At 35.8% G+C, this 14233-nt stretch overlaps 2 protein-coding genes across 3 annotated transcripts in view; one reads left to right on the top strand and one right to left on the bottom strand.

Annotated features, from left to right (window-relative positions):
- ART3 (ADP-ribosyltransferase 3 (inactive)) overlaps positions 1-14233 on the bottom strand; it is a 124313-nt gene that overhangs the window by 74174 nt on the left and 35906 nt on the right. The gene's annotated exons all lie outside the window — the stretch shown is intronic.
- CXCL11 (C-X-C motif chemokine ligand 11) lies at positions 6251-7486 on the top strand. Of its 2 annotated transcripts, none has more exons than XM_058547284.1 (4): positions 6251-6314; positions 6907-7033; positions 7141-7213; positions 7445-7486. In XM_058547284.1, exons 1-4 carry the CDS (start codon positions 6251-6253, stop codon positions 7484-7486), a joined length of 306 nt encoding a protein of 101 aa, XP_058403267.1. The 2 variants fall into 2 exon arrangements, with proteins under 2 accessions (XP_058403267.1, XP_058403268.1); XM_058547285.1 differs by having other exon boundaries at positions 7449-7469.

Here is a 14233-nt window from a genome sequence, read left to right as displayed (position 1 = left end):
TCAAGTGGGAAGACATTAAACTCTGCACTAACTGGATAATTTGGGATCATAATTAAAACTTCAGATGAATCACAGACTATGAAATTTTTAAGCTGGAAGGGTCTTTAGTGATTAATTATAGAAACTAGATTCATTTCCTGGGATTTTCCTTTAAATTCAAGGAAAAAATGGTTTGAGTTGGTGAACAGTCCAATTCCAGAAACAACCAAAAAAGAGGCAAGCACTACTAAAAAGACACGGAATGCAGCTTTATTTTTTTCCTGCTTAATCAGAGAGAGAGCAATGAGACGTAATGACTTAGTGAAGAGGGAAAGAACAAAAGGACTAGGGAAATTTAGAAAACTTCCTAAAACAAACAAACAGAAAAGCACAGTATCTCTCCATCTCTCCATTCCCATCTTTGTTTAAAATTAAGTACATACAGATGGCCAATAGGCACATGAAAAGATGCTCAACATCACTAATCATCAGGGAAATGCAAATCAAAACAACACTAAGATACCACCTCACGCCTGTTAGAATGGCTATAATCACCAAGACAAAAAACAACAAATGTTGGAGAGGATGTGGAGAAACAGGAACCCTCATACACAGCGGGTGGGAATGCAAATTGGTGCAGCCTCTATGGAAAACGGTATGGAGAGTCCTTAAAGAATTAAAAATAGAGATGCCCTATGATCCAGCCATCCCACTACTGGGAATCTATCCAACGCACCTGAAATCAACAATCCAAAGAGGCTTATGCACCCCTATGTTCATTGCAGCATTATTCACCATAGCCAAGAAGTGGAAGCAACCTAAGTGTCCCTCGACAGACGATTGGATTAAGAAAATGTGGTATATATATACAATGAAATACTACTCAGCCATAAAAAAAGACAAAATCGTCCCATTTGCAACAACATGGATGGGCCTGGAGCGTATTATGTTAAGTGAAATAAGCCAGAAAGAGAAAGACAAACACTGTATGATCTCACTCATATGTGGAATATAAACCAATACATGGACAGAGAAAACTGGACCGTGGTTACCAGGGGCAGTGGGGGTGGGGGTGGGCACAAGGGGTGAAGGGAGTCACATATATGGTGATGGACAAACAAAAATGTACAACCCAAAATTTCACAATGTTAGAAACCATTAAAACATCAATTAAAAAAAAAATTAAGTACAGTATCAAGGAAGTATAATATGCTAAATGAATAAATAGACCTGTACTGTCCAATATGGTAGCCACTAACCAAATATGGTCACTGAGCATCTGAAATGTGGCTAGTCCAATTTGAAGACTTAGTATTAAAAAAGTAAAATATCTCATTTAATGTTTTTATATTCATTATATGTTGAAGTGATAACTTTTTTCATGTTTTTGATTAAATAAAATATATTACTGGGCCGGCCCCGTGGCTAGAGGTTAAGTGCGCGTGCTCTGCTACTGGCGGCCCGGGGTTCGGATCCCAGGCACGCACCAACGCACCGCTTGTCGGGCCATGCTGAGGCCGCGTCCCACATACAGCAACTAGAAGGATGTGCAACTATGACATACAACTATCTACTGGGGCTTTGGGGGGAAAGAAAAAAAAAGAGGAGGATTGGCAATAGATGTTAGCTCAGAGCCGGTCTTCCTCAGCAAAAAGAGGAGGATTAGCATGGATGTTAGCTCAGGGCTGATCTTCCTCACACACACACACACACACACACACACACACACACACACAAATATATATATATATATATATTACTAAAATGAATTTCACCTGTTTACTTTTTAAATGTAACTACTAGAATATTTAAAATTAAGCACATGGCTTGCAATATATTTCTACTGGATAAAGCTAGACAAGACAGCAAGTGCTATAAAGCTAGAAGAAGAAATCACTATATATCGAAGGAGGCTTTGTGGAAGGTGATTACAAAATGGAGTCCCACATGTCAAGGGCACCTAAAATGGAGCCAGGAGGCCATTAGGCAAGTGGGGTTTTATGTACGTCTCTACCCAGGTGGAATGTAAACTTTTGAACTGTGCTTCACTGCTATCATCCTGACTTTCTTCCAAGAAATATGCTCACTCCATAGATAAGAACTTTCTGCCTTAGAAATGGCCTTAGCAACCAATCACATATAGCCAAGAAGTAACAGATGTCGCCAGCACCAATCACAAATCTTGCAAAACAACCTACTTAACTTTGCTGGAATTTGTCTCTTTTTGCCTTTATAAAGATTTGCCTCTTTTGTTCTCCTTGGAGCACATTTCAGTTTCTACTGGAATCTGTGTCTCCCAAATTGCAATTCCTAAGACCCCAAATAAACATTTTTGATTCTCTGACACAGTTTATGCCTCTTAATCGTTGACAGCTTTGTGAAGATATCAAAACTTAAAGGAAGGAAAGGATTCAGGAAAGGAGAGGAAAGTGCTGGAGAAACCATATTATATGAATAGAAAGATCTCTCAAGCTCACTAGATGAGGGGATTTTCTGAAAGAAATTAATCCCCCTCATGTGGTATTAGAAAGTATTTAGGCCAGAAGAAATCATAGTCCTAAAAACACACATCTACAGAGCCAGCAGAAATCAGGCAGACTAGCTTCTACAATAAGTTAGGAAGCTGCAACATTTGCAAGACCTAAGAAAGAACTTGGTTAGTTTTGTTCACTGCACTATCTTCAATATTCAAAAGAGCTCCAGGCATGTAAACAGACACCTAAAATAAATATTTGTTAAATAAATGAATGAGCACATGAACTACTGTAGAAAAGGGTGGTGCTTTTCTGTAAACTTTAAGGAAGAGACTCTGCGAGGAAGAGGCAGTAAAGAGGGAGAGAGTGTTGAGGAAGGAGAGAGTGTCGATTTTAGCACCTGCCAGAGCCTAATTAGGCTTGCTTTTTGTATGGTTCAAGAAAACGAGGTAAAAAGCTTAAAGCAGAAAACCAATCCCTCTCCCAACTCTGCATAATTTTGGATCTATTCCCTGAGGACTTGAAGTGAAGAATGAAGAAATAAACCTTCCTCAGCATCCAAACTGCAATTTAGCTCTGAGGAAAAGCAGAAAAGGCTGCATCCACACGGGTAGGGATAACCCCCCTCTTCTAGGGTCATATGCAAGCAGTAACCCCCTCCCTATAGATTATTGGATGGTCTAGGAAGAGGAAGGATTTTTTTTCTTCTCCCTGTCTTCTCCTCTACCTCTGCCTAGAATATTTAGAAATATATCCTGACACACAGAAAAATCAGAAACCTGGCATAGTCTGATATGGAAACTGTTATGTGAAAAATGTGTGTGTGTATCCAAAGGGGAAAAAAACTAGTTAGTTTCCAATGATTTTACAACATTATGTACTACAATTGTAGCAAAGGAAGACAATAAAACAACATACACGGAGTTCTGAAAGAGAAAATTCTAACCCATGAGTTTTCTACCCAGTTAAGTAGTAATTCACACATGAAGGCAAAAGGAAGAGCCAGTTTGTTCATGTTTTATGTAAATCTCAATTATGCCTATTTGGAATAGTATAACATGGAACATTTATCAAGTCCTAGTTCATGCATAAATATTTTTAAGAATGTCAATTTCCAGGGGTTTTTCTTTTTTTTAATTAATCAAGAATCACTGTTTAAGAGATTGTCTTACACCAAAGCTACAAGACAGCACAACTTTAGGTGGTAAACAGAAATATTCACTATTCTTTGTCTATATTTTGTGAACCATGCTGTTGTGTTAATGCATTGGACTTCTTCTGTAAGTGATTTTCATGATTAGTATGTTACTTTTACATTCAAAATTATTCTAATTTAAAGTACTTTTCATACCTTATAACAATATCATCCAATCTTTTATTAAGTGGTTATGCTTGTCCTAATGCTGAAAAACTCTCCAAAATAAGTTAGATGTGGTATGTCAATTTAGGAAAGAACACTAAAATACTAGAGATGATAATAACAGCACTTAACACTTTTTGAGTGCCAGAGACTCTTCTAAATGATTTACATGAATTACTGCTTTTAATACTTAGCTTATAACGGCCCTATGAAAAAGGTACATTATCCCCATTTATATTATCTCTATAATGTAAATATAAATACATAAATTATAAATATTATAGTATAATATTTATATTATCTATAGATGAGAAAACTGAGGCTCAAAAAGTTGAGGTAACTTGCTTAGGACCACACAGCTAGTAAACAATAGAGCGTGGATTTGAAAATGGGCTTACTCCAGAGCCTTCACTGTTAACAACCATGCTCGACTGTGTTTCTAACGCTAAGAAAATGAAAAGCAGCAATAAAGAAAAAATAACGGATTAGGATTTATGAGATCTAAGAACATATTCCTTTTACTTTACCCATTTTCCTGTGGGAAAATTAAGTCTTGAATCACAGATGTTAAACAAATGAATGAATGAGAAAGAGAGAAAAAATATTCCAGCTACTTTGAGATTAATTAAAATAAAGACTAAGGTTTTAAAGACTGGTAGCGGTTGCTAAAAGAACTTAAACGTAGAGTATGTCTAAATATATGATTTCAGGATAAAATGTAAATGATAATTCTCATAAGAGAAGTTAAATAACGTAAAATAATCATCTGAAAATAGTAAACTAGCTATCACTCCCAGGTTATACCAATAAAACTAAGAAATAGGAAGAAATGTTCGAAAGAAAGTAACAGTGATTTTCTCATTTTACAAAGGGAGGAACCAGAAGATACTATTTATGGTTGATGTATATAATTAGAAAAATTCCCATAAAATATTTTTTAAAGATTATCGGCAAGGGGGCCGGACCGGTGGCACAAGTGGTTAAGTGTACGCACTCCGCTGCAGTGGCCGGGAGTTCACCAGTTCAGATCCCAGGCTTGGCAAGCCATGCTGTGGCAGCGTCCCACATAAAGTGGAGGAAGACGGGCATAGATGTTAGCCCAGGGCCAGTCTTCCTCAGCAAAAAAAAAAAAAAAAGGAGGATTGGCAGATGTTAGCACAGGGCTGATCTTCCTCACACACACAAAAAGAAGATTATTGGCAAAATGTAAAACAATGTATTCCTTTCAAATCACATAAGCAAAATGTAGAAAGAAACCAAAGAAAACATAAAGACAGAAAAGAAACAGCAAGCATTTTAAAAAGCTTACCAATTACCAATTATACAGTAAATAATTAAATTCACCCAGTAAAAGTCTCTTGGGGGCCAGCCCAGTGGCACAGTGGTCAAATTTGCACGCTCCACTTTGGCGAGGTTTGATGGTTCGGATCCCAGGTGCACCACTCATCAAGCCATGCTGTGGCGGTGTCCCACATGCAAAGCAGAGGAAGACTGGCACAGATGTTAGCTCAGGGCCAATCTTCCTCACACACACACAAAAAAAATCCCTTGGATATGATTTTTTTCAAGTGTCTGGAAGTGACACATTTAAAACAAATAGATTCAGAAAGCTTAAGAGGAAAAGGTAAACATAAATAAAAAGAAAATAGGAGTTACATCAAAGTAGAATCTAAGAAGTAAAAACACCATGAGAAAAAAGGATTATTTTTTTTAAATCCACAACTCATACAACTTTATGTACTTAAGTGCTAAAGTATATATAAAGTAAAAGTAGTTAAACATGCAAAAAGAAATGGATATAAATTCAGAAGTATAGGGAGACTTCTTTAGAGGTGCAATTATAGGTGGCAAAAATATAAATAAGGTTAAATAAAAGTCATCTGATGTCAAATAATGTAGGCCTTACATATATGATAAGAGTTTGGACTTAAAAGCAAAAGTAAGATGATAAAAATTGTGTTTTTTTAAGAATGTTCTTTCGTATAGCTATGTGAAGGATGGAGGGTGAAAAGACTGAAAACAGGAAGGCAATCTTCCTGAATGAAAGAATGAATAGCAATCAAGTTCCATTGCCCAGGGAGTCCAATAATTAAATACATTTCTAGGAAATACCACCTTAAGAAATCTGGTTCCCATCTGGGTATACACTATTCCATATCTTACAGGTCTTTAATCTTTACAAAGTGCTTTCACATTCCTTTTACTTTCAACACTGTAAGAAATAGGAAGAGACAGTGATATTTAGATGAGAACAAAATAGAAACTCTTGGAAGCAAGAAAGGAGCATGACTCAAGGAGGGAAATTCCTGTTGACTTAAGAAGATTGTTGGTATATAAAAATGCCCTATATATGCCAATTAAGAATTCTCTTCCACATTCAGCATTTCTACTCCCTCCAAGAAGAGTATCAAAGCTGAAGCAGCAGCAATAGACAAACATGAGTTTCATGAAGGGCATGGCTATAGTCTTGGCTGTGATATTCTGCGCTACGATTGTTCAAGGTATATGGTACTTTTTACTTCTCAGCCTACAAATTTCTTTTCTAATGCTTCAAATGTCTTTTCTTCCACTTTTATTCTGAAAGCTATACTAAATTTTTATTTAACCTCACACATTAGAAGTAACTACAGCTTTGGCAGAAAATGTTGGAAATGGAAATGTTTAAGGCACTAGAGATGATTATTGAAACTAGAGACGATAAACTTCATGGAATTTTTGATATGGCTACAAAATCTGGCAAGAGCCTCTAGCAATAGTTTTAAATGTCTGTTAACAAGATTTTATCTGAGATAACATTATTAGCTTCCTGAAAAATTCGTGAGCATAAAAGCAAGAGGCAAATAAGCTTGATCTCCAATAAACTTCTTTCATGCTTCCCTTTATTCTTTAATGGTTTGCTTACAAATTTAAAGAGAAACTCATCAACATCTGACTTAAGCTCCTTTCCCAGTAAAAGCAGTGTCAAGTGCTATTTGACAAATGACTATCTTTACCCTTGATGAAAACTCAGCTCACATTCTTCACCAGGATTATAAACCATAGCCACCTGTTGCAATCAGATGCATTAGTGACTGATGCTATAATCTGTTCTAGGTTTCCCCATGTTCAAAGGGGGACGCTGTCTTTGCATAGGCCCTGGAGTAAAAGCAGTGAGAGTGGCAGATATTGAGAAAGTCTCCATAATTTACCAAAGTAACAACTGTGACAAAATAGAAGTGATGTAAGTAATGAACTCTCTAAAGATGACAATGGTGGAGGCTTTTACGGGTTTTTTGCTTATGTTTTTCCATCCAAAATTGAAGGTTGTTTTGGATCTTCCTTTAATAGTATCACCCTGAAAGCAAATAAAGGACAAAGATGCCTAAATCCCAGATCGAAGCAAGCAAACGTTATAATCAAGGTAGGTTACCAGATTACTTCCATTTTATAATCTGTTTTATCCAAGACAGATCTTTTGAAAAAATAAACTAAACAATTGTAGAAAGATTCTGTTATGATCCTATGTGAAGTTTTGATAAGGGGTTTTTGGTTATAATTAGCCTCCCTTTTCTGCTATGTTTTTACATGTCAACTCTTAATCACCGGGAAACAAGAACAGCCCAAGTTTATAAAACTCATTTTCTCATTACAGAAAGTTGAAAGAAGGAATTTTTTAAAATATCAAAATGTATGAAGTCCTGGAAAAGAGGATTTGAAAATCTAGAACAAGTTTAACTGTCACTACTGAAATGATAAGAATTCTGCAAACGGAAACTGACTTTCTCCTGCCTGTTGCAATGTATATTCACGCCATTCTAGGTTAGGGAAAGCTACTAGGACATTTGATGCTTCTAACTGTTCTGCTGTGACTATAAAAACATTTCTGTCTCTAGAATTTATCTGTCTGTACTTGATCTATATTCCACATTACAATCTGCAGTTACAATGGAGACATTATTACTGGATTCAAGACCTTGTGAGTCAAAAGCATCATCCATGTGTGTAATAAACATTCCTCAAATAATTTTTAATGTAAAGACACATTTCTTTTCCCAAAAATCATATAGCACATATATACCTAGGAAAAAAGTTCTTACACATCATTTTGCTTTATAAAAAGGATGCAATTCATGAAATTTTCTATGAAAAAAAATTATAAGCAAAGGGAAACTGGAAAGAGTGTAAATATTTCATAACTGAATTAGTAGCTCTGGTATTAATTTGATTTTTTTTAACAACTTGGTTTTTTTTTATTGAGATGTTTTGAAGCAATTAGGATATATGTATGTTTACTGTGCATTTTGGTTTTATCTATTCTTATAAATTACAGCACTATTTTGTACACATTTTAAATATAAAATGTTTTTGTCTATCAAAGAAAAATGTTGAAAAATAAATATACATGCAATCTGGCAATCACCTTTACTTTCTGTGATTCCTTTTCTTAGAAAAATACATAATCTATTTTTTCAGTCATGCCTATACAAAACTCAAGCCTATCTAAAATACTTTACTTTGAAAAGAATCAAAATAATTTTCTCTAATAAACTATCACAACCCTTCTTAAAACAATCATATGTTTTCCAGAGATTTGAGATGCCTTTAGCAATTTTACCTTGTATTTCAAGGAGCAGAAGCATACAGCTACCTGTCATCACACAGAATTGTTTAGAAATATGTTTTAATGGGTAGTTGTGAAGGACAGCTGTCTTTTTTTAAGGGATCTTCCTAGGTTCAAACCCCTTTCTTACTTGGGGCAAACCCCTTATTATGTGAGTCTTGGTAGGAGGCCAAACCGGAGAAGCTAAAGGAAGGAGATCCTCCCTGGCAGCCAGAACAAGGTCTCAGCCAGACCGATCCTACCCTACACACTTTTGAACTCCAGCGAGCACGACCAAGATGCTATCAGTAAGAAAACTATTTAAAGTAGCAGTAGTAGTAGTTTAAGTCTTACAGTAATGGCTTCCTAACATGTGTTTCCATAGCATGACTTTGGCTAGTCCTTCCTGCTACCTAGTTCCCTTAGGTTTTTGTCCATTTTTCCAAGCCTGATTCTTCAGTCTTCCTCTGGATTCTTCACCTACCAATTAAATTCCTTTTCTGCTGAAGCTAGCTGGAGTTGGTTTCTCTGCACATAACCAAAAACCTTAGCTGATACAGCACTCTTTATATAAACACCTATACATTTGAAAAAATGAAAATATTTGTTACAGAATTACCAGAAAAACAATCAGGTATTTCTTTTTTATTTGAAAACAAAAGAATAATTTTAATGTATCTTTTGTGTATCCTTCCCACTGATATCCAAGAGCAAACCATAAAGCAGATCAGAGAATGGACAGAAAAGTAAATAGAAGAGGAGGGTGTCTGGAACCTAACAGGCCCTCTTACTGACTGGCTTTTTGACTGGTGCCTACAAGCAACAATGAGAAGCCAAAATGTTATCCAGGGGATTTGTATATGAATCTATATAATCTGTATCATATATTTATACTATGATATATAATATAAATATGTATAATATAAACACATATATATAAGATAGGTATATAATATAAATATATTTTACATATCATAAATCTATATAAATTTCTATATACAAATGAGACTTCCATATAAATTCCCTGGATAGTCTAAGACTTGGATCTAGTATTTGATTTTTTTGGAGTATCTTTAAAAATAAAAATTCACTGAGTTGGACTACCTGATAAATTTGATATTAAAAAAATAATTTTACTTTAAAAAAAAGTAAAGTAATATAGATCAGATTTTTTTTTTTTAATTTTTATTTATTTATTTATTTATTTTCCCCCAAAGCACCAGTAGATAGTTGTATGTCGTAGTTGCACAGCCTTCTAGTTGCTGTATGTGGGACGTGGCCTCAGCATGGCCGGAGAAGCGGTGCATCGGTGCACGCCCGGGATCCGAACCCAGGCCGCCAGCAGCGGAGCGCGTGCACTTAACCGCTAAGCCATGGGGCCGGCCCTCAGCAGATTATTATTGAGAAGACAATATATACTTATATTTCTTCATGGCAAAATAAACATATGAAAGAATTAACATACCTGAGTCAAGATCCTTCCCACTTCAGTACCTTTGCACATACTATTCCCTCTGCCCATTTCTTCACTAATGCCTATTAGTCACTTAGATCTCAGCTTAAGTGACAGTTTTTGCAACAGGTCCTCTTTGAAACCACCCCTTCAATCTCAACTAGATTAGTTGTCCTATTTGTTTCTTTTATTAACACACTCTACTTTTCCATCACACTATTTATTGCAATTGTAACTAAAGAATTACTCCTGTGATTAATATCTGCTCTCCCCCAAGGGTAAGTTCAATAACAAAGTCACTGCAGTCCTAGGCCACAGAACAGTGCATGGCACATAATGGACCCTCAATAAATTTTTGAGAATGGAATGACTGAATGGCAATAGAAATTAAGGGAAAAGGAACTTACAGCAGAGGAATGGCATGAAAAAATGCACACTGGTAGGAAAGTACGCAGTGAACTTTGAAAATAATAATTAGATTGGTTTGGTTGGAATGAAGGATGAAGGACATCAAATGTCTAGCTAAGCAACCTTGAATTTTATTCTCTATAAAATGGGGATTCATTAAACATTCATGAACAAGAGAATGACCCTATCCAAGTTATTCTAAATTATTCTGGGAATTGCATAGAAGGTTGATGGGAACTGGGAAAGACTGGGAAAGGGAATATGTTACCTTAGCTCAGGCCTGTATTTCCCAAACTTTAAGGCATTCTCATAACATCTTCACAAATTTTTCCCATATTTCTGATCAATCTTCAGTATATTTTGAAAATTCTATGTACCACCTTTATTTACATTTACATAAAAAGCAAACTTTCACTACTGTACATGTGAAGTATCACTTACTATAGAAATAAAAGGTAACGATAAAAGGAAATACAATGAAAAAATACTAAATTCCAACTAGATACTACTGTATGCCAAAGGTTCTAAGCCTCAGGCCTGCTCTGTATTTGTTAAAAGGGAGATTAACATACTTGGTGAGGTGTTTGAAAGCCATACTAATATCAAATTGAGACTCTCTATGATTTAATCAGAGGGACTGAAGTTAAAAAGAGAACAATTAATTGATATTAAATGTTGTTATCAGCAAGCCCCCAGTACTTTCCCATACTTGGGGAAATACTGGTCTGAAAAGTAATAAGGGCAGTAAGTTAAACAGAATTACCATATGACTCAGCAGTTCTACTCCTAGGTACATACCCAAAAGAAATGAAAACAATTGTTCAAACAAAACTTGTACACAAGTGTTCATAGAGCACCATTCACAATAGCAAAAAGGTAGAAACACCCAAATGTCCATCAACAGATGAACAGATAAAGAAAATATGGTGTATACACACAAAGGAATATTATTCAGCCATAAAAAGGAATGAAATATTGATGCATACTACAACATGGATGAACCCTGAAAACATTATGTTCAAGTAAAAGAAGCCAGACAAAAAAGGCAACATACTGTATGAGTCCATTTGTATGAAATACCCAGAACAGGCAAATCCATAGAAACAGAAAGCAGATTAGCGGTTTTCAGGGGCAACGGGGAGGAGGTAATGAGAAGTGACTGCTTAATGGATACTGAGTTTCTGCTTGGGGTGATAAAGTTCTGGAACTAGACAAAAGTGTTGATTATACAACATTGTGAATGTACTTAATGCCACTGAATTGTACACAAACTTTTAAATGGTTAACATGGTAAGTTTTACGTTATGTGTATTTTACCATAATATAAAAATAATAAGGGCTAACCTAAGGTGGTAATGGTGAAAACAGAAATATAATGGGATTATATTGCAAAAAGAGAATCACTAAGACTTAGTGATAGGCTATATGTAATGGTTGAAGCTGAGGAAAGGAATCAAGGAAAATGCTAAGGATTTGAACCTGACATGGAGGCAGAGCAGGGAATCAAGAAACGCAGCTGAGGTTTTGAGGTTTAAAAAAATAGTACTGCCACTAACAGGAATAGGGAGATCAGGGGAAGATGTGGTTTAGTAGAGAAAACTGCAGCTTGAGTTTTAAACTTATAGAACCTGAGATGCCAAATACCCACAGTGATTTAGAAATTCAGAACTGTTTCTTCTAATTAACCAATAATTTCCTCTAATTAAACAGATCGAGTAGTTTTTGGATAATATTGCTAAAAAAGCAAAGATTATATTTAATTATTTTTGGCTATTGAGTATGGTACTTAATATACCCAAAAAGAATTAATATACCTCGTTAGTACCTGTTTCTTCAAGATTTCCAGAACTAACAAATATAAATCTTTACGATGCAGTCAATGCATTCGTGAATTACAAACAGTACACTAGCACACATGCAACTGTTTGGGTTATTTGTGGGAGGGGGCAAGGCAATGTTAGTTGCTTCTTCTTGCTTTGTCTGCAGATTTTATTTGAAACTGAGATCATTATGTACATTGCAACTATAGTTTTGCTTAAGTACCAAAGAAGGATAACTACACTTCCCGGAAATTCTGGCTCCATAAATGCAGATGTAGTTGCTTGGTGCTGCTCAATAAACTGCTAGTACATTGGAAACACCCTGAGGTAAATTACAGACTTTACATAATTGCCTATAAGTCATGATTTAGCATTCTTCTTTAAATTGTTCACAAAGACAGACTGTCAATAAGAGTTTGAAGAAAACCAAATGATGATCTAAAATATAGAATAACATGCACTATTGAACTACATCATACTGAACTACAATACTTAAGATTCCTCCTCCCAAAAGAGACAACAATGAATCAATTAAAAGTAGATCCTAAAGCCTTTGATTAAAAATGGAACAAAAGATTCATAAAATTCATTTTTATTTTATTTAAATCTCTGATTTATGAGAAGGAAGAGGTAACGCACCATACTTACGGAAACACATTTACCTTCATGGTGCTCTCAATGTTACCTCTTCCCCCAAATGATTAAGTCTGCCATACAGCAGTCTCCCCTTAACCACAGTTGCACTTTTCATGGTTTCAGTTACCCAGGGTCAGCTGCAGTCTGAAAATATTAAATGGAAAATTCCAGAAATAAACAATTCATGTTTTAATTGGTGCCATTCTGAGTAGCATGATGAAATCTCACGCCATTCTGCTCCTTCCCACTTGGAATGCTATGTCACAATGCCTATGTCATTCACTTCACTTCGTCTCATCATATAGGAATTGTATCATCTCACATAATAACAAGAAGAAAAAGGGTATGTACAGTACAATAAGATATTTTGAGAGAGACAGAGAGAGAGACCACATTCACATAACTTTTATTACAGTATATTGTTATAACTGTTGATTTTATTATTGTTAATCTCTTACTGTGCCTAATTTATAAACTAAACTTTATTGTAGGTATATATGTATAGGAAAAAACATAGTATATATAGAGTTCGGTACTATCCGCAGTTTCAGGCATCCACTGGGGGTCTTGGAACATATTCCCCACAGATAAGGGGGGACTACTATATTTGTAAAAATCCTCCCAAATGCATGAGTTCAGAAACACAGCACTCTATTTCAAAGTATGTTCACCTTTGTTATTCACCGCAATTCCAAAAAAAAGACCAAGGCTGCTCTACCTCTACCTTGACCCTGGGCCTCTCTTCAACAAAGCCATATATTTATGGCCTACCTGCCCTAGTTTCATCACACCCCAAGCTGTCACAAGATTCTGCAAATAAAATCATCTAAATTGCCTTTAATACATATGCCAATACAACAACAAATATCTCCATATCCCCACACTCATACATTCACACATATATATTCCATTTAGCCTATTAAAAAAGACAATGAGAAGCAAAGCAAAGATACGGAACCTCCTGCCATTTATACTCAGCAGCTGTCCAAATGACATTACCTGAAAGTACAATCCATATCACATTAAATTTCAATTCATCTCTTTCTCTCCTATCTCTATGGTTAAAGCTTTAGTTCAGGCCCTAACTAGCTCTTATCTAGACTACTGTAAGAGCCTCCTTAGTCTTCCTGTCTCAGTCTCCCATCCTCCAACAGTGCTCCAAAGTAACCTCTGACAAAGACTCTCTCCGTGACCAAGCTTTAGCTTGCTCCTCTGAACCTTCTTCCCAACTAGGCCTCAACCTTTGGGCTTCTGCATTCATCTCTACAGAATCCAGTTTTAGCAAGAATCTTGCTAAGTCAGTTTAGCAAGAATCCCCTATCCTTGATACCTGATCACTCTTGACATCTGGTCAAATTCCTCATCTCCCACCATCTACCAGTGATATCTGATCACTCTGAGCTGCCTTCAACAAGAACCCTGTTAGGTCAGTTTAGCAAAAATTACCCTACCCCCTTAATAATTTTCCATCCATTAATCCCCCCCTCAACTCCTTGGCTATAAATCCCTACTTTTCCACGCTGT

This window comes from Diceros bicornis, chromosome 8, assembly GCF_020826845.1.
Source record: "Diceros bicornis minor isolate mBicDic1 chromosome 8, mDicBic1.mat.cur, whole genome shotgun sequence".
NCBI classification, from domain to species: Eukaryota; Metazoa; Chordata; class Mammalia; order Perissodactyla; family Rhinocerotidae; genus Diceros; species Diceros bicornis.
The sequence above is the reverse complement of the archived record's forward strand: the minus strand, read 5'-3'. Positions and strand labels throughout refer to the sequence as shown.